This window comes from Ranitomeya imitator, chromosome 5 (genome assembly GCF_032444005.1).
Source record: "Ranitomeya imitator isolate aRanImi1 chromosome 5, aRanImi1.pri, whole genome shotgun sequence".
In the NCBI taxonomy this organism is placed as follows: domain Eukaryota; kingdom Metazoa; phylum Chordata; class Amphibia; order Anura; family Dendrobatidae; genus Ranitomeya; species Ranitomeya imitator.
The window spans coordinates 14,817,707-14,841,113 of record NC_091286.1 but is presented as its reverse complement, the minus strand read 5'-3'; the positions used below and the strand labels follow the sequence as shown (position 1 = coordinate 14,841,113).

General features: G+C 40.8%; 2 protein-coding genes across 3 annotated transcripts in view; one reads left to right on the top strand and one right to left on the bottom strand.

The window, feature by feature from the left end:
• Positions 1-23,407, top strand: part of LRFN2 (leucine rich repeat and fibronectin type III domain containing 2) — a 603,579-nt gene that overhangs the window by 93,580 nt on the left and 486,592 nt on the right. The window lies entirely within an intron of this gene.
• Positions 9,141-9,296, bottom strand: LOC138680508 (large ribosomal subunit protein eL39-like). The gene has a single exon (XM_069767886.1). It carries the CDS (start codon positions 9,294-9,296, stop codon positions 9,141-9,143), a length of 156 nt encoding a protein of 51 aa, XP_069623987.1.

The following is a 23,407-nucleotide window of genomic DNA, read 5'->3' as shown; positions in this document are numbered from 1 at the left end:
GCTAGGTGCTCTTGGAAACAGTGACCAATCTTATTGCCAGGTAATGCCAAAAAAGCAGGTAACCATAGATCACTTTGGGTAGATGAAAATTAATGGAGAAAAATGGAGGATCTCTGACCTGAGCCCTGAAGAATAGTGAATGTTTTCTGCAGAGCAGGAAGCTCAGACAAGGTGGCAGATAACTTTCCTGCTCCTTCAATACTACAAATAATACCTTTAATTATTTATATTAAGACCCATTAACCTCCCAAACATTAATTATAATGGACTAATCGAGCCAAATTTTTCTCCTAATTAACACAGATGACATCAAATCATTTTGCAGGTTTTGCTTTAATTGCTAATTTCAAAATATAAAAATCATCTTATTACGTATGATAAATATCAGAGGAACGTCCATTATTCAGAGCAATTATTCCCAGAATGTTATAGATTTCTTGCCAGAACGATTTCATTAGCGAAAGTTAGAGGACAATATGGCTGAGTGGGAGGCCGTGCCGTCACTTCTACAACTGGAAAAAGAGAGTAAGCGCTACATAGAAAAAATATACCCAGGTTATACCAACTGCGCATGTATAATTATATACAGAAGATACCCAGGTTATACCGGCTGTACATCTAATTATACACAGGAAATGCCCAGGCTATACCGGCTGTACATATATAATTATATACAGGAGATGCCCAGGTTATACCAGCTGTACATATATAATTATATACAGGAGATGCCCAGGTTATACCGGCTGTACATTTATAATTATATACAGGAGATGCCCAGGTTATACCAACTGTACTTGAATAATTATATACAGGAGATGCCCAGGTTATACCGGCTGTACATGTATAATTATATACAGGAGATGCCCAGGTTATACCATCTGTACATTTATAATTATATACAGGAGATGCCCAGGTTATACCGGCTGTACATGTATAATTATATACAGGAGATACCCAGGTTATACCAGCTGTACATAGATAATTATATACAGGAGATGCCCAGGTTATACCGGCTGTACATTTATAATTATATACAGGAGATGCCCAGGTTATACCAACTGTACTTGTATAATTATATACAGGAGATGCCCAGGTTATACCGGCTGTACATTTATAATTATATACAGGAGATGCCCAGGTTATACCAACTGTACTTGTATAATTATATACAGGAGATGCCCAGGTTATACCGGCTGTACATGTATAATTATATAGAGGAGATGCCCAGGTTATACCAGCTGTACATTTATAATTATATACAGGAGATGCCCAGGTTATACCGGCTGTACATGTATAATTATATACAGGAGATACCCAGGTTATACCAGCTGTACATAGATAATTATATACAGGAAATGCCCAGGTTATACCAGCTGTACATATATAATTATATACAGGAGATGCCCAGGTTATACCGGCTGTACATTTATAATTATATACAGGAGATGCCCAGGTTATACCGGCTGTACATATATAATTATATACAGGAAATGCCCAGGTTATACCAGCTGTACATATATAATTATATACAGGAGATGCCCAGGTTATACCAACTGTACTTGTATAATTATATACAGGAAATGCCCAGGTTATACCAGCTGTACATATATAATTATATACAGGAGATACCCAGGTTATACCGGCTGTACATTTATAATTATATACAGGAGATGCCCAGGTTATACCGGCTGTACATATATAATTATATACAGGAAATGCCCAGGTTATACCAGCTGTACATATATAATTATATACAGGAGATGCCCAGGTTATACCGGCTGTACATGTATATTTATATACAGGAGATGCCCAGGTTATACCAGCTGTACATATATAATTATATACAGGAGATGCCCAGGTTATACCGGCTGTACATGTATATTTATATACAGGAGATGCCCAGGTTATACCAGCTGTACATATATAATTATATACAGGAGATGCCCAGGTTATACCGGCTGTATATATATAATTATATACAGGAGATACCCAGGTTATACCAGCTGTACATATATAATTATATACAGGAGATGCCCAGGTTATACCGGCTGTATATATATAATTATATACAGGAGATGCCCAGGTTATACCGGCTGTACATATATAATTATATACAGGAAATGCCCAGGTTATACCAGCTGTACATATATAATTATATACAGGAGATGCCCAGGTTATACCAACTGTACTTGTATAATTATATACAGGAAATGCCCAGGTTATACCAGCTGTACATATATATTTATATACAGGAGATACCCAGGTTATACCGGCTGTACATTTATAATTATATACAGGAGATGCCCAGGTTATACCGGCTGTACATATATAATAATATACAGGAAATGCCCAGGTTATACCAGCTGTACATATATAATTATATACAGGAGATGCCCAGGTTATACCGGCTGTACATGTATATTTATATACAGGAGATGCCCAGGTTATACCGGCTGTACATATATAATTATATACAGGAGATGCCCAGGTTATACCGGCTGTACATGTATATTTATATACAGGAGATGCCCAGGTTATACCAGCTGTACATATATAATTATATACAGGAGATGCCCAGGTTATACCGGCTGTACATATATAATTATATACAGGAGATGCCCAGGTTATACCGGCTGTACATATATAATTATATACAGGAGATGCCCAGGTTATACCAGCTGTACATATATAATTATATACAGGAGATGCCCAGGTTATACCGGCTGTACATATATATTTATATACAGGAGATACCCAGGTTATAGCAGCTGATCGGCCGCTCTGTGGTGAGACGGGTGGACCTGGTGTAGCTGTTTGTGCCGAGCACTCGTTCTCTTGGAGGATGTCTCTCTGTCGTCAGCGTTGGAGGCGCAGGTTCCTGGCTGGGATCAGACAAGTCGTGTGTGTTCTGCAGCGAGGATTAATGAGCCAATGAGTTTGTGTACAGCAGCAATCTGTTAATGCTGCGGAGTCTCCATAAGAGCGAGAACCATGAATAATAGACAATTACTCCGGACTTTTGCCTCCTGCTGATAGAAATGATCCCGCACCCTCACAGTAATGGGGTCCTGGAGGAATTTATTATGTTTTCCACATAAACATAATAGAAATGAAGGTTAATGCCGTCCTCATGAATCTGTAGGAAGAAGCCTTCTTGGTTATTTCTGTGGCCGGCTGACGGCCCCGTGCTCAGCCCATAGTTTCTCCAATGTGGGGATGGTAATGAGGATCTGGGCTGTCAAACCTCTGGTGCATAAGAGCTACAGCAACGTCCATCAACATCAACTCCATCATGAACGCCGTTGGTGTTTTTCTACTTTCCTCCATCTCCATGACCCTTGGGCTACGTCCCACCCTCATCTTTGCAAAGTTTGTCTTTCCTCGGGGGGAAGGCAGTCTCCCGGGTTTACAGCACCCATCACCAAGGGTGGGCATCCTTACTACAAACCCTATAAGAAACAGTGACGAGAAAAGGGTAACAATGTTCTAACTTTCTGTCTCCATATCTCACCATCCACTCCCGCCTTGAAGGTGAGACGACCATCACTTTATAGACAATCATCTTGGCTATCTCGAACATAAATGTGACCTGCAACTATATAGCATATGATTAGTTCTGCAGGTTCTCGTCATGTCGCTGCATTGTTTCTGTTTTGCTCCTGAAAAATCTAAATTCTAGTTTTTATTATTTTGTTAGCATTTTGTAATTCCACCTTTAGGTTCCACCGCTGCCTGAATCCTCATGCTCTCGATCAAATTCATGATGGTCTCCACCGATATCTGATCCCAGGTCTCTTCTACACATTCCCCATGTTGGTGCACACTGGTGGACTTACTTGGGTCTGTATACAGCTTGTTCTTCACCTCTACCCACAAGTGTTGGATTGGGTTGAGGTCTGGGGACCATGGGGCCATTCCAGTACCTCTACTTCATTGTCATTGAATCATTTTGTTCGCCCATCTCAATGTATACTCGTTGTGCTGTTGGAAGACCGTGTCGTCCTTTTCATACCCATAGTACTCGAGTGTATGAAATAATTTGTCTTGTAGGACACTCTCAAATAGCTCATAATTGAGACCACCATCGATCCCGGTCAAGTATCCAACGCCTCTGGCTGTGAAACAACCCCATATCATTAGGTTTCCTCCACCGAACTTGACAGTTCCTTCAATTTCTTGATCCATTAGCCCCTTTTTACCTTGCTTCTTTCGGCCTATGATGCGAATCTACATAAATAATCATATGCTAAATACAGTTGTGGCCAAAAGTATTGACACCCCTGCAATTCTGTCAGATAATACTCAGTTTCTTCCTGAAAATGATTGCAAACACAAATTCTATGTTATTATTATCTTCATTTAATTTGTCTTAAATGAAAAAAAGACAAAAAGAATTGTCCTAAAGCCAAATTGGATATAATTCCACACCAAACATAAAAAGGGGGTGGACAAAAGTATTGGCACTGTTCGAAAAATCATGTGAAGCTTCTCTAAATTGTGTAATTAACAGCACCTGTAACTTACCTGTGGCACCTAACAGGTGTTGGCAATAACTAAATCACACTTGCAGCCAGTTGACATGGATTAAAGTTGACTCAACCTCTGTCCTGTGTCCTTGTGTGACCACATGGAGCATGGAGAAAAGAAAGAAGACCAAAGAACTGTCTGAGGACATGAGAAACCAAATTGTGAGGAAACATGAGCAATCTCAAGGCTACAAGTCCATCTCCAAAGACCTGAATGTTCCTGTGTCTACCGTGCGCAGTGTCATCAAGAAGTGTAAAGCCCATGGCACTGTGGCTAACCTCCCTAGATGTGGACGGAAAAGAAAAATTGACAAGAGATTTCAACGCAAGATTGTGCGGATGTTGGATAAAGAACCTCGACTAACATCCAAACAAGTTCAAGCTGCCCTGCAGTCCGAGGGTACAACAGTGTCAACCCGGACTATCCGTCGGCGTATGAATGAAAAGGGACTGTATGGTAGGAGACCCAGGAAGACCCCACTTCTTACCCCGAGACATAAAAAAGCCAGGATGGAGTTTGCCAAAACTTACCTGAAAAAGCCTAAAATGTTTTGGAAGAATGTTCTCTGGTCAGATGAAACAAAAGTATAGCTTTTGGGGCAAAGGCATCAACATAGAGTTTACAGGAGAAAAAAAGAGGCATTCAAAGAAAAGAACACGGTCCCTACAGTCAAACATGGCGGAGGTTCCCTGATGTTTTGGGGTTGCTTTGCTGCCTCTGGCACTGGACTGCTTGACCGTGTGCATGGCATTATGAAGTCTGAAGACTACCAACAAATTTTGCAGCATAATGTAGGGCCCAGTGTGAGAAAGCTGGGTCTCCCTCAGAGGTCATGGGTCTTCCAGCAGGACAAAGACCCAAAACACACTTCAAAAAGCACTAGAAAATGGTTTGAGAGAAAGCACTGGAGGCTTCTAAGGTGGCCAGCAATGAGTCCAGCCCTGAATCCCATAGAACACCTGTGGAGAGATCTAAAAATGGCAGTTTGGGGAAGGCATCCTTCAAATATCAGGGACCTGGAGCAGTTTGCCAAAGAAGAATGGTCTAAAATTCCAGCAGAGCATTGTAAGAAACTCATTGATGGTTAGAGGAAGCGGTTGGTCGCAGTTATTTTGGCTAAAGGTTGTGGAACCAAGTATTAGGCTGAGGGTGCCAATACTTTTGTCTGGTCCATTTTGGAGTTTTGTGTGAAATGATCAATGTTTTGCTTTTTGCTTTGTTCTCTTTTGCCTTTTTTCATATAAGACAAATTAAATGAAGATAATAATACCAAAAAATGTGTGATTGCAATCATTTTCAGGAAGAAACTGAGTATTATCTGACAGAATTGCAGGGGTGGCAATACTTTTGGCCACAACTGTAGCTGTAAATCACTTTCATGTATGAGATAGGCAAGATGATTGTCTATATAATGATGGTGGTCTCACGATCAAGCCTGCAGTGGATGGTGAGATATGTAGCCTGAAAGTCAAAAGTTGACAACATTGTTACCCTTTTGGTCATCACTATAGATCAATATGTACTTTGTGGAAGACACTTTCCAATTTTTCCTAGGAAAGTAGAAAAACGCCTCTGTTGCTTTTGGCCATAAAGCATCTTCTTCAGGTTACCAGTGAGTTATCATTTTTGGTTCCTCATATGAAGAAGGAGTCCAGTGAAGTTAGTATGGACCCCATAAGATGAGTTTGAGGACTGAGTGAAGAGAAGACCACCCTCTGTAACGGTGCTATTATTAAGTTACCAGTGATGTATCACGTTTGGTTCCTCATATATAGAAGGAGTCCAGCAAGGTTAGTATGGACCCCATAAGATGAGTGTGAGGACTGAGTGAAGGGAAGACCATACTCTGTAATGGCGCTGTTTTCAAGTTACTGGTGATGTATCACATTTGGTTTCTCATATATAGAAGGAGTCCAGCTAGGTTAGTATGGACCCCATAAGGTGAGTGTGAGAACTGAGTGAAGGGAAGACCACATTCTGTAACGGAACTGTTATCAAGTTACCAGTGATGTATCACGTTTGGTTCCTCATATATAGAAGGAGTCCAGCTAGGTTAGTATGGACTGAAAGGTGGCAGATGAGGTTTAACAATGATAAATGTAAGGTTATACACATGGGAAGAAGGAATCAATATCACCATTACACACTGAACGGGAAACCACTGGGTAAATCTGACAGGGAGAAGGACTTGGGGATCCTAGTTAATGATAAACTTACCTGGAGCAGCCAGTGCAGGATCATGGGGTGCATTAAAAGAGGTCTGGATACACATGATGAGAGCATTATACTGCCTCTGTACAAATCCCTAGTTAAACCGCACATGGAGTACTGTGTCCAGTTTTGGGCACCGGTGCTCAGGAAGGATATAATGGAACTAGAGAGAGTACAAAGGAGGGCAACAAAATTAATAAAGGGGATGGGAAAACTACAATACCCAGATAGATTAGCGAAATTAGGATTATTTAGTCTAGAAAAAAGACGACTGAGGGGCGATCTAATAACCATGTATAAGTATATAAGGGGACAATACAAATATCTCGCTGAGGATCTGTTTATACCAAGGAAGGTGACGGGCACAAGGGGGCATTCTTTGCGTCTGGAGGAGAGAAGGTTTTTCCACCAACATAGAAGAGGATTCTTTACTGTTAGGGCAGTGAGAATCTGGAATTGCTTGCCTGAGGAGGTGGTGATGGCGAACTCAGTCGAGGGGTTCAAGAGAGGCCTGGATGTCTTCCTGGAGCAGAACAATATTGTATCATACAGTTATTAGGTTCTGTAGAAGGACGTAGATCTGGGGATTTAGTATGATGGAATATAGGCTGAACTGGATGGACAAATGTCTTTTTTCGGCCTTACTAACTATGTTACTATGTTACCCCATAAGATGAGTGTGAGAACTGAGTGAAGGGAAGACCACACTCTGTAATCAAGTTACCAGTGATGGTTCCTCATACATAGAGGGAGTGCAGCGATGCTAATATAGAGTCCATCAAAAGGATATGATTATGACGTAAGGTGTGAACACGACGTAATTATGTTATAATCTTTGTTGGTGTCATATGAAAGGAGGAAAATATCCAAGGAAAAGGGCTCAAGAGGCGTGTACGTGGAACCCGTGAGACATGATGGTACAAGGACCCTAGAATAGATGACAAAGGCCAGGAATACAAACAGTCCCCAGGTCTACATAAATAAGAGAGATGCCGGCAAAAGGAACGTATCCAATAAAAGACGAAAAATCCTCACTTGGTATTGAATATTGGTTTATTCCACCAGAAATAGATAAATAATGAAAGCACCATATATAACAAAAAGTAGAAGGGGATCCAAGAATCTCAGATATCTGCAAAAATAAAGAAATGGCTTGCAGTAGTACTTCAATGACCACGTATACCTGAGAAGAATAACGTGACATATACTATGCGAAAAAAGGGCTATAGCACAAAAGTGCATACAGTATGGTAACGAAACACATGTGATGAGATAGCCGGAGTAAGTAAAGTTCACGGATGACTTACAGTATTGCTCTATTTGCCGCATGTGCGTGTGAAGAACGTGTGACAGATACCGGGCAGCGAAGAGAAGAGCGCAAAAGCGCATGTAGTATGGTATCAAATGGCTTCCAATCCCTTATAGCCTGGATACCATGTTAATGGATTAGGAGTGGACCCCTAAGATGACACCGATTTTATTAATGGCACCTGGTTTATGTGGACCCTGTGTTAGATTGGGGCCCCTGATTTTCACGTGACGCCCCTTGGCCATCTTTCGTGAGATGAGGAGTGTTTACTTCGGTTCTTTTCCAGCTTGTGTCTCTTCCCGTCTTTCTAATATCTTCTAAAATGCATGAACAAGTTTACTCATTTACGAGAGGAAGAGGCGACGATTATTGGCTGCTCTGAATGTTCCACTTCATAGTAATCTAATACACTCGTCCCTTTCTTAATGCCAAATCCATTTTTCATGACTTAACCAGCTATGGATTTTCTCATTAACACAATTTTACTTTTAATTTGATGCCGACAGATTCTTTTTATAATTCGCCTTTTAGCAGCAGTGAATCAAAGCTCCTTCTACGGAGCGGGCATGAATAACACAATGGCTGCACCGCTGCAGTGGGAGCTTGGCCGGGCACTTTTAGGACTTTGAGTTAAATCACTTTCACAACTGTGGCCATCAATAATTGCTGAGAAGAACACTACAGAGGGCACCAGAGATGGGCCGAGTCCAGGCACCAACAAGCAGAGGAAATGGCTTTTTGGGGTTTCAGCTCGGAATAGTTCATGCTTAGACTCTCTTCCAAGACTGTCTGTAATTCATGATGATTAGCTCATTGACTACATTGTAATCATGAAGGAGTCATAGGCTCCACTTTTCATCTAGGAGATTGGAATCTTCTCATGTCCTTATGGGTTTGGGTGAGTTCTTATAGTGTTCTTGATATATATTTGGGTAACTGGTGCCATTCAGAACCATTCATGAAAATGGTAATAATCTTTTTTGCACATCTAGAATTACTACACGTTGTGCATAGATACATCTAACAAAATGATAGCTGTATAATAAGATGCTATCAGGTCTTCACAAGGAACCAGAATGCGGGTCCCTATTCTTTAAATGCCAAGCTTGGTCCTTCTCCAGTGTGTCCTCTTGGAGTTGTACCTGGTCTTATTGCCAGACTTTATTCTAATCCACTGTGGGATTGGTCTGTTCTGTTTCTGCTTTTTGGCAAGAAACCTCTTAATTCTGAAGGTATTGTGGGATAACATGGCGAATACGTACGACCCTATCTCCACAATAGGGGGTGGGATAGAGCAAGATCTGCTATCTGGGATAGGATGAATGGACCACCAATATTTGCCAAAAGTTATATAAGGCTATGTCAATAAAGGAGAACTGAACTTTATAGGAATAAAGAAGTGGCCTTTCTTGGTATCTTCTAAATTAAACCCATGGACTTCTAAGTCAAACCCATGGACTTGGTCCTTGAAAATTGTGGATAGTACAACTGTTATAGACTCAGCTGCTGAGGTGCATTCTCAGTGTGAACAGAATGGACTTGAAGAAGTGAGGCAACAAAAATGAACAGCAAGGACCAGGTCAGCAGGGTATGGAGGATAGCAAATGGGCAAGTTAAGTTGGGAGCACTAGATGTAGCTGAAGGGCTGTTATATACAGAAAATTGCAATAGTTATATAGTTGACTACAGGAATAGTACAGATCTATATGCAATCAGGAACTTGCAGCAGTTAAATGATTGACCACAGGAATAGCACAGCTTTATATACAATCAGGAACTTGTATCAGATAAATAGTTGACCACAGGAATAGTACAGATCTATACACAATCAAGAACTTGCAGCAGTTAAATGGATGACCACAGGAATAGTACAGGTCTATATGCAGTCAGGAACTTGCATCAATTAAATGGTGGACCACAGGAATAGTATAGATGTATATGTAATCAGGAACTTGCAGCAAGGAATTGAATAGTCTTTATAATAGAACTGATTTTGCAACTTATATCCAGATTCAGCAGAATTAAGCAGCAATAGCTAGGGGATTTACTGGGCTAAGCTAGTAGTGAAAGTAGAATGCTGAGACATAGACAGGCATTGCAGAAAGTACAAGTCAGCTGACTGGAGCAAGTCTGGAGGTAGATGAGGTCAACACCTACAAAAGCACATAGTACTAAGGTGTTGAACATATCCTGAATTGTGATGTAACACCTGAGTGCCTGAGCCGACTTTAAAATGACTGGGGTGATCAAAGATGCTTGCTACATTACTAGAAGAAGCTGACCAAAGGTGAAGGGAGCAAGGCAGCTGGGACAGGGGAGTAACAGAATGACCAATAACACAGATCTCAGCTCCCGAAGTGCATCACTATTATCCATTAGACATTGAAAGGTGTCAGTAACTTGATCTTGGTTTTTCCAACCTTCACCCATTGCGGTTGTAGTTTGGACATTTGTAAGAGGGTCGTGCTGTTATGGACTGTAAGGAACACACTGTCACTTTAAGAGACTGCACCCCCTTGTCTGGCGTGATGGAATGTTCTGCTTCTCCCCTGCAATAGACTGTGTGAATGAACTGGACTGAGCAGAGGGTGGGGGTGCAGCCTGAACAGCGTGTGAGAACTGAAGCTGCTGCAGAGAGAACTTTGTGCTGTTTGCTGCATGAGAGGACCCACAGCCTGTAACTGAGTGGACTTGAGAAATTTGGCAGACTTTTCCTCGTGCAGCGAGAGTGGCTGTCCTGTGTGAGTTGGAGAAGCCACGAAGATACCGAGAAAGGGATTTACAGTTTCCAGGAGCACCTCCAGGACTCCGAAGCAAGGAGAAGACCACGTTTCACAAAGCTGGCAGAAAACCATGCGCACCACCGTACTAGACTGTTGGGGGCCCCCGGGACTTGATCTGAGTCCCCAACATCACCGTGAGTTTGTTCCTGTTTTGTGCACCTGTCAGGGCCTAGTGTAGGCTTCAATAGTCAGAACACGGCAGCCGTGTGGCCTGCTTAGTAAAGGCCAGGAAGGTTATACATAGAGTAGCATTATTCTTTGTTTATTGTTTGCATTTACTTGTGTGATGTATGTTGAGTCTGTAACAGATTGGAGCACCGTGCTATTTTACGGACAAGCTAAAGAATATAACTTTTGTAAATTATCTTTTGACATTACATACCCCTGTTTGCATCTTCCTCACCCACTTCATTTCTTGCCTTCCAATAAATCTACCCTTTGTTGTTTGCACTTCTTCTTGTTTACGGTAGTCTTCCTGCACCAGTGTGGTCCCCCGGTCATCGCTTCACACTCCTGGATTAATGTTTATGAAGACCAAAGGAGAATTCCTTAAGACTAAGACCGATGTTCCATTCCATAATCTAGTCTTAACCCAAAGTAAAATCTGCCATATTTATTAGGAGGCGTTTCCTTGGCTGTTCATGCATCACAATCCATAATTTTGGCATTTTGAGCTGTCGGTGATTGACGCTGATGGGCACCAATTTTTTGTTATCGCAGTCTCTATCCATGGCGCCTTACACTAAGTCCCAACCAATTTCTGGAAATACGATGGGGCCGACGTAAAAAAAACACCAACAATCCTACAAATTGTCACACAACTGTGGGTATTCAGACAGCAGACGTGAAGCCAATAAATTCAACCCATTGAGCATTGCAGGTGGGATGCCCTAGCAAATATTGGGATAGCATGTTTCTTCAAAAGCAAATAATTCAATAATACAAAAGTACAGAAGTCGGAAAATGTATCAAGAGGAATCTTTGATGTTAGTTTAATTTTCTCAATACAAATGATAACTTTCCCAGATCATGCCGCAAACTACCACCAATATCTTGGCCGATAAATAATGGTGCTACAGAGAGCGGTGGAGAGTTGTAGACGGTGGGATCCATGGGTATTTGCCTCTTTTGCTCGTCCTATATTCTGGCCCTGGGTGCACTCTGGGGTCATGGTCTTAGACGAGAAGCCAACAGCATTGCTGGATATTATACTGGTCACAGGTTCTGGTTTTCTTGCCTGCAGAGATTTAATTCTGACTTTCATCAGATCCTAGGTAAAAGCTCTTTGCGGAGTTGGTATAACTACTCATGCGACGCTTAATAGAGTTTTTAGTAATGGCGGAACTGTCCTTTAGGGTCACACAAAAATACTGGAGCGAGAAAAACGAAATCTTGAGTCTATTCCGTTCTAAGCACCTAAGTAATAGGTTTCCGACCGGTAAATACATGAGAACTGCAGAAGTTAATAGCTGCACTGCGCCAATAATAAATCTGGTCCTAAACCATCATGAAACATACGGAGAGCAAATGGATATCACTCACTCCCGACACTTATGATCTTTGCACGTATTGACGCTGCGGCTGACCTGCATACCAATGCCCCTGACCACAGCAAAAAGTCACCTTACTGCCGTGTAGATAAAAAAATAGATCACTTCTCTCCTCTTCTTAACTTCTACTGTCCAATTTATAACTTTAATGTTTTTATTTGTAGGATTATACCCTTAAATTATAGATACATTAAAAAAATAAGCAAAAAAATAAATACATAAATAAAAATGCATAAAAATAGCTCCTCGTGGGCGTGTCTCTCCTAAAAAAATATCCTCCTCCTGGAAACATTGTATCTTCAATGGAAGTTATTTTGTAATGTAATATTAAATAACTGTTACAAAATAACAAAACAAATGTTAAAAAAAAAATGTAATACAAATGTGTTTTACAAAAATGGCTATGCTTTGGTGCACCTATTTTCTAAAAAAAAAACTTAGAAAAATAGGGAGCATTTATGATACTTTCTGGCATAAATAAAAATTACAAATTAGGGTGTTTGTCATACGAGCACCCTTATTCATGACTTTTAAAACTTTCCCGGCTGGTCACACAACTTTTCTATTTTTTTGCACAAGGGGGAGGGCCACATGCAACTTGGCACATTTGCTATAATTTAAAATTTCAATGCTATAATTGGCATGGAGCTCAGCCGCGCGTGCCGTGAACCCCAGTGCAGCAGCGGAGCTCTGTGATTGGCTCATGGGGTGATGCACATTGTTGATATGTCATCACCGCTGCCTGCAGCCAAATGACTGGCACCGGAGGAGCGTCAGGAGACAGCGTTGGAACCACAAAGGGTTTGTAGATGCGGGATTTGTTATTTTAGGCATTTTACATAGTCCTGAAAGTGGACGACCCCTTTTATGTTGATTGTACTGTTTAAGATGTGCCAAATTAATTAAGATGCAAACACCTTCTAATGAATTGATGTCCAATGGAATAATGGACCCGCCAACCCATTTCGAACAAGATGTTCTTAATCAGCCATGATTTGATCTGTGCGTCTGTGGGGACGTTTTTATCAGTATGTTATAATAAAGCTTTGTGGATTTTATGCAGCAGAACGGTTACCTGGACTTCCATTATTCTGGTGGACATTACTTGCTCCATCCAAAAGAAAGGAAACTAAACTGACTTTGTGTGAAGTTTTTTTTCTACTGGAATTCTTGATGAATTAGGGACAATCAGAGCAAAAAATGACACTCCAGTAATTAACATGACTCTTACTGAAAATTTGGATGAATTTGTTGCTTGGGTTTCACCGCTCCCTCTTCCTCCCCGACTCTGCCCTGTTGTTGCTTGGATTTCGCTGCTCCCTGTTCCTCCCCGGCTCTACCCAGTTGTTGCTTGGGTTTCACCGCTCCCTCTTTCTTGGAATGTTTGTGGATTAAATCCGCGCTGCCATAATGATACAAATTCAGACATAATGAAAAAACTCTGGTGGTTTATTCAACGTATTTCAAGGTCTATATCACCTCTTCATCAGGAAATTGCCTCAAAGTAATATCCTGATGATGAGGTGATATAGACCTTGAAACGTGTTGAATAAACCACCATAGTTTTTTCATTATGTCTGAATTAGTATCATTATGGAAGCGCGGATTATATCCACAAACTGTCCATTTATAACTTCTCTGAGAAGGTCGCGTTGGCGGCCCGTGGATCTGCAGCAGCCGATACATACATGCTTTTGCTTTATACCACCAGGTGAGCAGCTCCTTGTTAATAACTGAAAATAATCCGAAGGATAAGACCCTATTTGTGCTTTTCTTGTCGCCTTAATCTACCAGTTGTTGCTTGCGTTTCACTGCTCCCTCTTCCTCCCCGGATCTGTCCAGTTGCTGCTTGGGTTTCACCGCTCCCTCTTCCTCACTTGCTCTGCCCAGTTGTTGCTTGGGTTTCACTGCTCCTTCTTTCTCCCCAGATCTGTCCAGTTGTTGCTTAGGTTTCACCACTCCCTCTTCCTCCCCAGCTCTGCCCAGTTGTTGTTTGGCTTTCGTCTCTCCCTCTTCCTCCCAGGCTCTGCCCAGTTGTTGCTTAGGTTTCACCACTCCCTCTTCCTCCCCAGCTCTGCCCAGTTGTTGTTTGGCTTTCGTCTCTCCCTCTTCCTCCCAGGCTCTGCCCAGTTGTTGCTTAGGTTTCACCACTCCCTCTTCCTTCCCAACTCTGCTCAGTTGTTGCTTGGGTTTCGCCTCTCCCTCTTTCTCCCAGGCTCTGCCCAGTTGTTTCTTGGGTTTCACCACTCCCTCTTCCTTCCCGACTCTGCTCAGTTGTTGCTTGGTTTCACTGCTCCTTCTTCCTCCCTGGATCTGTCCAATTGTTGCTTGAATTTTGCCGCTCCCTCTTCCTCCCCAGCTCTGCCCAGTTGTTCTTTGGCTTTCGCCTCTCCCTCTTCCTCCCAGGCTCTGCCCAGTTGTTGCTTAGGTTTCACCACTCCCTCTTCCTCCCCAGCTCTGCCCAGTTGTTGTTTGGCTTTCGCCTCTCCCTCTTCCTTCCAGGCTCTGCCCAATTGTTACTTAGGTTTCACCACTCCCTCTTCCCCCCCAGCTCTGCCCAGTTGTTGTTTGGCTTTCGCCTCGCCCTCTTCCTTCCAGGCTCTGCCCAATTGTTACTTAGGTTTCACCACTCCCTCTTCCTCCCCAGCTCTGCCCAGTTGTTGTTTGGCTTTCGCCTCTCCCTCTTCCTTCCAAGCTCTGCCCAGTTGTTGCTTAGGTTTCACCACTCCCTCTTCCTTCCCGACTCTGCTCAGTTGTTGCTTGGGTTTTGCCTCTCCCTCTTCCTTCCAGGCTCTGCCCAATTGTTACTTAGGTTTCACCACTCCCTCTTCCTCCCCAGCTCTGCCCAGTTGTTGTTTGGCTTTCGCCTCTCCCTCTTCCTTCCAGGCTCTGCCCAGTTGTTGCTTAGGTTTCACCACTCCCTCTTCCTCCCCAGCTCTGCCCAGTTGTTGTTTGGCTTTCGCCTCTCCCTCTTCCTTCCAAGCTCTGCCCAGTTGTTGCTTAGGTTTCACCACTCCCTCTTCCTTCCCGACTCTGCTCAGTTGTTGCTTGGGTTTTGCCTCTCCCTCTTCCTTCCAGGCTCTGCCCAGTTTGGCAAATCTGTCCAGGAGTAGCATGAAAGCTCCAAAGTCACAAAATATTTCCACATCTTTGACATTGCACGGAGGTTTAAGGCAGAATTCTGGCATGAACATCTTAAAGACTTGGACGCAAAGTATCTGAATTTCCTTCCACTTCAAACATGTATCTAAACGCAGCGAAGAGGAAATGTTTGTAAACCGAGGCGTGATTTGTGGAAGTAATTTTCCAGTCGCCGCGATGTTCATGGTGAAGACAATATATCATATAGCAGTTACTACAATTGCTAAAATGACGTTATTAAAGCAGCATTTCAGCAAAACTCCGGGCAAAGCGAAAAATAAGAAATAGATTCTGCCCAGTTCTATTATCAGAAGAAAATGAGAGAAACTGGGAAAGAAAGGAAAATAACAAGGCACACAAGGAAGTGTGAAAGATGCTGCAAATACCGCCAAATATATTCTCTCTAGTTAGCGTCACATATACGGTAAAAAAAACTGACCATAAGAACTGACGCTCTACGGAAGACAGCTTGCATTTTTCCACTAATTACTGGAATAGGGGTTCACATACTTTTGGTTGTGAGATCAGTACATTTGTGACTTCTTATACTGACAGGCTAAGACCGACCAGCGGACACTGGACCTACCACACCGTACTTACTTTATTGGTGCCATAAACCCCATCTCCTCTGCGTTGGTTGCTGCACGCAGCGTCAGTTGACTTTGTTGTATCACAGTTTTAATATTACATGAAAAAACAGTAAAAAGCCATGTCATCGCTGTGATCTAAATATTACATGATACCCGGTGGAAGTCTCATTACACATGTACCATGTCCTGTCTGTGTCACATAAATATTACATCTATTATCTCACATCAAACGCCCGGCTCAATCTGCGCGCTATTGATGTCTCCCCGAACGCGGCACCGGATTAAATATGCAAACAAGTAAAATGGCAAAAAAAATTATCTAAAAATATGATTTTACTAAATATATAGAGGCAAATGATGAGTTTTCCATTCATTGATATCAGTAAGGGGGCTGTCCTAAATAAGAAAGTGACGGCTGCGAGCAGGGGATTCAGAGCTCTAAAAAACTGGAGATGATTGAATCGGTGTCACGATCCATTTTTGGATTTGTGGCAGCTCTGGTTCCACTCAGTTAAATTTTTTTTCCTTTTGGACTATCGGGGGTTAATGTCAGTTTTTCCCCCGCTGGCAACCTGGTGTAACTGCAGTGCAACTGGGTCAGCTGATGAGGGTGGTCACCACTCCCACCTTCCTTTGAAAGGTCACCTGATGCATCAGCTGACTGTTGGTTATACAGGTCCTGTCTGGAGACCAGCCTAGCAGGAGCAGCACTCTGGTGTCTACCACGTTTGGTGTTAAGAGTCCTGTTGCTGTTTAATATCTGTGGTGTGGAGCTTTGCAGCGGTGCATATAAGCTAAGTCAGGTGTTTTTTCTCCTTTTTCCTTTTGGTGTTTGTCACTTTCCCCTGTGTGTGTATTACCTGCAGTGGCAAGGCTAGTGCTGCTTGGCGGCCAGTCCATTAGCCAGGGCAGAAACAGGTGACACTAGGGTTTAGGTTCGCAACGGCGGCGAGGGGAAGGACCCACATAGGGCGTTAGCGGAGTGCAGGGACAGGCTCAGGCTGAGTTCAGGTGGTGACCATCCCTCATTCCCTATCGCTAGGGTCTGTCACCTTTTCCATCCCGTTGAGTGTGAGTTGCACCATCCGTTGACCGACGGGGTCGAGTCACACTGTGACAATTGGTTTAAAGTGAATTGAATTCACTAATGAATTTCACAAAAAAATCTCATTCTCTAGACTCATTTCCAATCTCTTCAATATCCTTATCACCATTTTTCTGGAATTTTTTATAGGGTCTGCAGGGGATAAAAATAATAACATGTTATACTCACCTGACCTCCCACCAGAGCTCTCTGTCTGCTCATTTGCCGGCTCTCTCCTGTCTTCTAGCTCGGACTCTTAGGCTTCCAGCATCTCCCATAGGACACGTGTATGTGCCCTGCATGTGTCGTGCTGCGTGTCCTGGTCACGTAACATTACTTACGTCATGTAGCACAGAGATCGGAGGAACGGCGCATTCTGGGAGCTGAGTATACAGGGTTATTCATTAACATTGCACAGTGCAGTTATTCTTAATGGGTTGTTCCACAAATAATTGGATCCGGCTGCAGTGATCTCCTCGATTTCTCCAACGGGCGACCCCAAGTCCGTTGTGTAAACAGACCGGTAGCATGTCAATGTCAGACTGTGTATGGAGCAATGTTCACACATTCTCAATTATTTATCTTCTGTTTTGGACACAGTTTATTTATTTATTTGTTTTTAGCTTTGCTGTACTGACTGAGACAGAGCCAGCAGAGTCATCTCATAAGATTTAATAGCTGGCATGCATGTTATTGTGCTAAAATCCCAATATCATACACAAAGATAAGGGTTTATATCCAACTGCTCTGTCAGTTTCCAATATCTGCAGGAGCTGCTGTACTCCATAACTTGGAGATTATATTAGTCTATGTCCGTTAAATCACGTACACGGCATCTGCATATGGACATACACTATGCTGCACAGTCTATGCAGAGAATACAGACAGGTGGTGTACGTCTCCAGCATGGACACCCCAAAAGGAAAAAATATGTATATTTATATATAGAGAGGGAGTACGACTGAAAACTTCTCAGAAACCTCCAATTAACCAGAAAAAAAGTGTATTATACTATTTTATTTCCTTCATAAACTAATCTTCTTAACTGTTGTACTGTCACACAGTCTTTTTTAGTGTTTTCTGCCTTTTTTCCATATGACCATGGCTAAGCTGTGAGCAGCGATGTCTTACTGTCCTGACTCCACATAGTGGCTGCTGCCTTCCCTGCCTTGGCTTTTACACAGGCTTTTATATACTGTAGTTTCCCCCTGGTTGGCTATGCGAAAGACATTGCGATGTAATATAACCTGTGAGGTCATACGAGTGTTTTCAGGGAAGTACGATCTTCTGCAACGTGTAAATAGGTGGTGAGTGATCCATTTACATGATTTGTGCAAAGCGAATTAGAAATGTTTGAAATTTGCCAAATTTAGTGGATTTCTCAAAATTTGAGTTGCATTTCATTTGCATTGAGTCGATTTGCTCTTCTGCACAAAAATGCAATAATAAAATTTTACTGATATGATAAATTTTGTTTAGATAACTTCACCCTTCTCATCAATTTCCTCAGCATCCAACGGCTCATAACGAGTCCTAGATAAAGAGACTGGACCCAATGGGGAATTTGGACCTGAATTTGGCACAGAGTAGATGGAGTCTCATGCTTTTCTCGGGTTCATTATTGCAGAATATTAGGATTGTGTTATGCACCAGATGGGGTCTGCTCCGATAATACACAGCGCAACATTTCAGAGAAAACAGGCTTTGAAATCCGCCAGCGGATGAGCATTGTTTGGCATCGTGCTGCTGAGGCTTTTTTCCCCTTAGCAGTTGTTCTTGTTTTCTTAACACGATGTTGAACGCTCATTAATGGATCTGCTTTATTCTCAACATCTTTAAATCATTCGCTCGGCTCATGACTTACAGGGGAATTCATTCACTTCGGTACATTGAAGTCCGATGGGTAATGGTGGACCTCGAATTGTGAGGTTTGATGGCAATTGGAGGAGCGTCTGGATGAAGTGTGAAAGAAAACACGTCGAAAAAAGAACATAATTGATCAAATAAATGTCTTTGTAGAAGTCAAAAGTTCAGAAAGTTTCTGCTACATTCCCACCTGGACCTGCTCCAATAACGTCTGCTTTTGTCACCAGGTGGTGGGGTGGTGCTAAGAATGGAGGAGATGTGATATCTAATATTACTAGATGGCACAGCCGCTGTCCACCTAAGGATGCTGTTATGGCTGAGACCTGTGGTGTGTGGGGTCCAGCAGCTGCTTCATGTTGTGGCCAATTGGTTAGTACCACACCTTACTTAAACTCCATGCACATTGCTGGAAGTTGCCAGTTGTGGTTCTTCATTACTTAAATATCTTTTATGACACAGTGGGGAAAAAAGTATTTAGTCAAAAGTATTGTGCAAGTTCTCCCACTGATGAGCGAGGCCTGTAATTGACATCATAGGTAGACCACAACTATGAGAGTCACAATGAGGAAACAAATCCAGAAAATCACCTTGTCTGATTTGGTAAGATTTATTTTGCAAATTATGGTGGAAAATAAGTATTGGGTCATTTAAAAAAGTTCAGCTCAATATTTTGTTATATTTCCTTTGTTGGCAATGACAGAGGTCAGACGTTTTCTGTAAGTCTTCACAAGGTCGTACACAGTGTTAGTGGTATGTTGTCCCATTCCTCCATGCAGATCTCCTCTAGAGCAGTGATGTTTTGGGCCTGTCGCTGGGCAACACGGACTTTCAACTCCCTCCAAAGGTTTTCTATAGGGTTGAGATCTGGAGACTGGCTAGGCCACTCCAGGACCTTCATATGCTTCTTACGAAGCCACTCTTCATTGCCCTGCCGGTGTGCTTGGGATCATTATCATGCTGAAAGACCCAACCACATCTCATCTTCAATGCCCTTGCTGATGAGAGGAGGTTTGCACTCAAAATCTCATGATACATGGCCCCATTTATACTTTCTTGTACACGAATCAGTCGTCCTGGTGCCTTTGAAGAGAAACAGCCCTAAAGCATGATGTTGCCACCCCCATGCTTCACAGTAGGTATGGTGTTTGATGGATGCAACTCAGTATTCTGTCTCCTCCAAACACGACGAGTTTTGCTTCTACCAAATAGTTCTACTTTGGTTTCATCAGACCATATGACATTCTCCCAATACTCTTCTGGATAATCCAAATGCTTTCTAGCAAACTTCAGACGGGCCCGGACATGTACTGGCTTAAGCAGTGGGACACGTCTGGCACTGCAGGATCTGAGTCCATGGTGGCGTAGTGTGTTACTTATGGTAGGCCTTGTTACATTGGTCCCAGCTCTCTGCAGTTCATTCACTAGGTCCCCCCGCGTGGATCTGGGATTTTTGCTCACCGTTCTTGTGATCATTCTGACCCCACGGGGTGGGATTTTGCGTGGAGCCCCAGATCGAGGGAGATTATCAGTGGTCTTGTATGTCTTCCATTTTCTTATTTTTGCTCCCACAGTTGATTTCATCACACAAAGCTGCTTGCCTATCGCAGATTCAGTCTTCCCAGCCTTGTGCAGGCCTACAATTTTGTTTCTGGTGTCCTTCGACAGCTCTTTGGTCTTTACCATAGTGGAGTTTGGAGTCAGACTGTTTGAGGGTGTGCACAGGTGTCTTTTTATACTGATAACAAGCTCAATCAGGTGCCATTGCTACAGGTAATGAGTGAAGGACAGAGGAGCCTCTTAAAGAAAAAGTTATAGATGTTTGATAGGTGACCAAATACTTATTTTCCACCATAATTTGCAAAATGAATCTTACCAAATCAGACAAGGTGATTTTCTGGCTTTATTTTCTCATTTTGACTCTCATAGTTGTGGTCTACCTATGATGTCAATTACAGGCCTCTCTCATCTTTTTAAGTGGGAGAACTTGCACAATTGGTCGCTGACTAAATACATTTTTTCCCCACTGTATGTCTGCTGATACCCTAAATCTGACCCTGTCTGTTCAGTAATCACTTCGGATTACCTGATTCACTTTTGACTGACATCATGGTATCTGACCGTAGCTATTTCTATAAACTATGATTTTACCCCTGGCTCTGTTCCCCCAAGTTACTGACCCAGAATGTTGGACTACTCTTGCCTTAGGCTTGCATTCACGGAAAGTAGATACTTCGTGGTCTCAACCCAGGGTGCCCCGTCGTACGTCCAAATCTCTCTGTAAGGGTTAATGGTTGAAGGCTGGGGTTCCTTTGCTACACTAAGTGGTTTGTCTGCTAGAGGAGATCTTTTTGAGCGGAGAACCTTATACCTTATACCTTTTGGAGCTGCTATAGAATGATGAGACTCACAAGGCATAGGTGGTCGTCTCTTGTTTCCGACAGTCCGCATTTTCTGGAAAAATTGTTTTGCCATCTTTTCTTGAAAAGTAAATGGCGAACTTGGAATGGATTCCCCTCCTATTTTTGTAAATTGGGATCAATTATGGAGTAAATCGAGAAATCCCTGCTTATAATGAATGCACATGTATTATTATAAGCGCTGACAGCTGTAGATTTGTGACCACTGCGGGGGTTACACATGAAAACAAAACACAAAAATACAATCTCTGCGATGTAGAAGGCGGCCAAAGCCTGCGGAGCAGGCAACAAAGGAGACATATATCCAATATTAATCCACTCCCCGAGAAGTTCTTCTTTTCTGCGTGGAGTCGTCATCCGGCCTTCGCCCTCTGTTATTACTCATCTCTTCGCTCTTTGTACATCATTACTTCTTTCATCGTTATGAGCTACAGAAGCAAACAAGGATTTATTTATTTTTTTTGTTTGGGTTTTGTGTTTATTTTTTTACCTGTTTGTTTTTTTTTTCTTGTTCATTGTAAGACATTTCTGGAAATAAAACGAAGGTATATGAACCCGTCCCATCAGGACATCAGTCTTCTTAAGTGGAGGAAACTGACAAATTATTGGGATAATCAAAACTCCCACGATGCCGCCTTGTTCTGCTGTAAAGGACAGACCTCAGATGTAGAGCGATGGAAGAAAAAGTCAAATAATAGATGATAATAATAATAATAATATAAAAAATAAATTCACCAGTAAATCATACATTTACTTTGAAAAAAAAGACAAATAGATAATAATAATAATAATAATAATAAAAATAAATTCACCATTAAATGATACATTTACTTTGAAAAAAAAATAATAATAAAAATAAATTCACCATTAAATGATACATTTACTTTGAAAAAAAAAAAATAGATAATAATAATAATAATAATAATAAAAATAAATTCACCAGTAAATGATACATTTACTTTGAAAAAAAAAGACAAATAGATAATAATAATAATAATAATAATAATAATAATAATAATAATAAAAATAAATTCACCAGTAAATGATAAATTTACTTTGAAAAAAAAGACAAATAGATAATAATAATAATAATAATAATAATAATAATAAAAATAAATTCACCATTAAATGATACATTTACTTTGAAAAAAAAAGACAAATAGATAATAATAATAATAATAATAATAATAATAATAATAATAAAAATAAATTCACCAGTAAATGATACATTTACTTTGAAAAAAAAGACAAATAGATAATAATAATAATAATAATAAAAATAAATTCACCATTAAATGATACATTTACTTTGAAAAAAAAGGCAAATAGATAATAATAATAATAATAAAAATAAATTCACCTAGTAAATGATACATTTACTTTGAAAAAAAAGACAAATAGATAATAATAATAATAATAAAAATATATTCACCATTAAATGATACATTTACTTTGAAAAAAAGACAAATAGATAATAATAATAATAATAATAATAAAAATAAATTCACCATTAAATGATACATTTACTTTGAAAAAAAAAAGGCAAATAGATAATAATAATAATAATAATAATAATAAAAATAAATTCACCAGTAAATGATACATTTACTTTGAAAAAAAAAAGGCAAATAGATAATAATAATAATAATAATAATAATAATAAAAATAAATTCACCTAGTAAATGATACATTTACTTTGAAAAAAAAAGACAAATAGATAATAATAATAATAATAAAAATAAATTCACCATTAAATGATACATTTACTTTGAAAAAAAGACAAATAGATAATAATAATAATAATAATAAAAATAAATTCACCATTAAATGATACATTTACTTTGAAAAAAAAAAGGCAAATAGATAATAATAATAATAATAATAATAATAATAATAAAAATAAATTCACCAGTAAATGATACATTTACT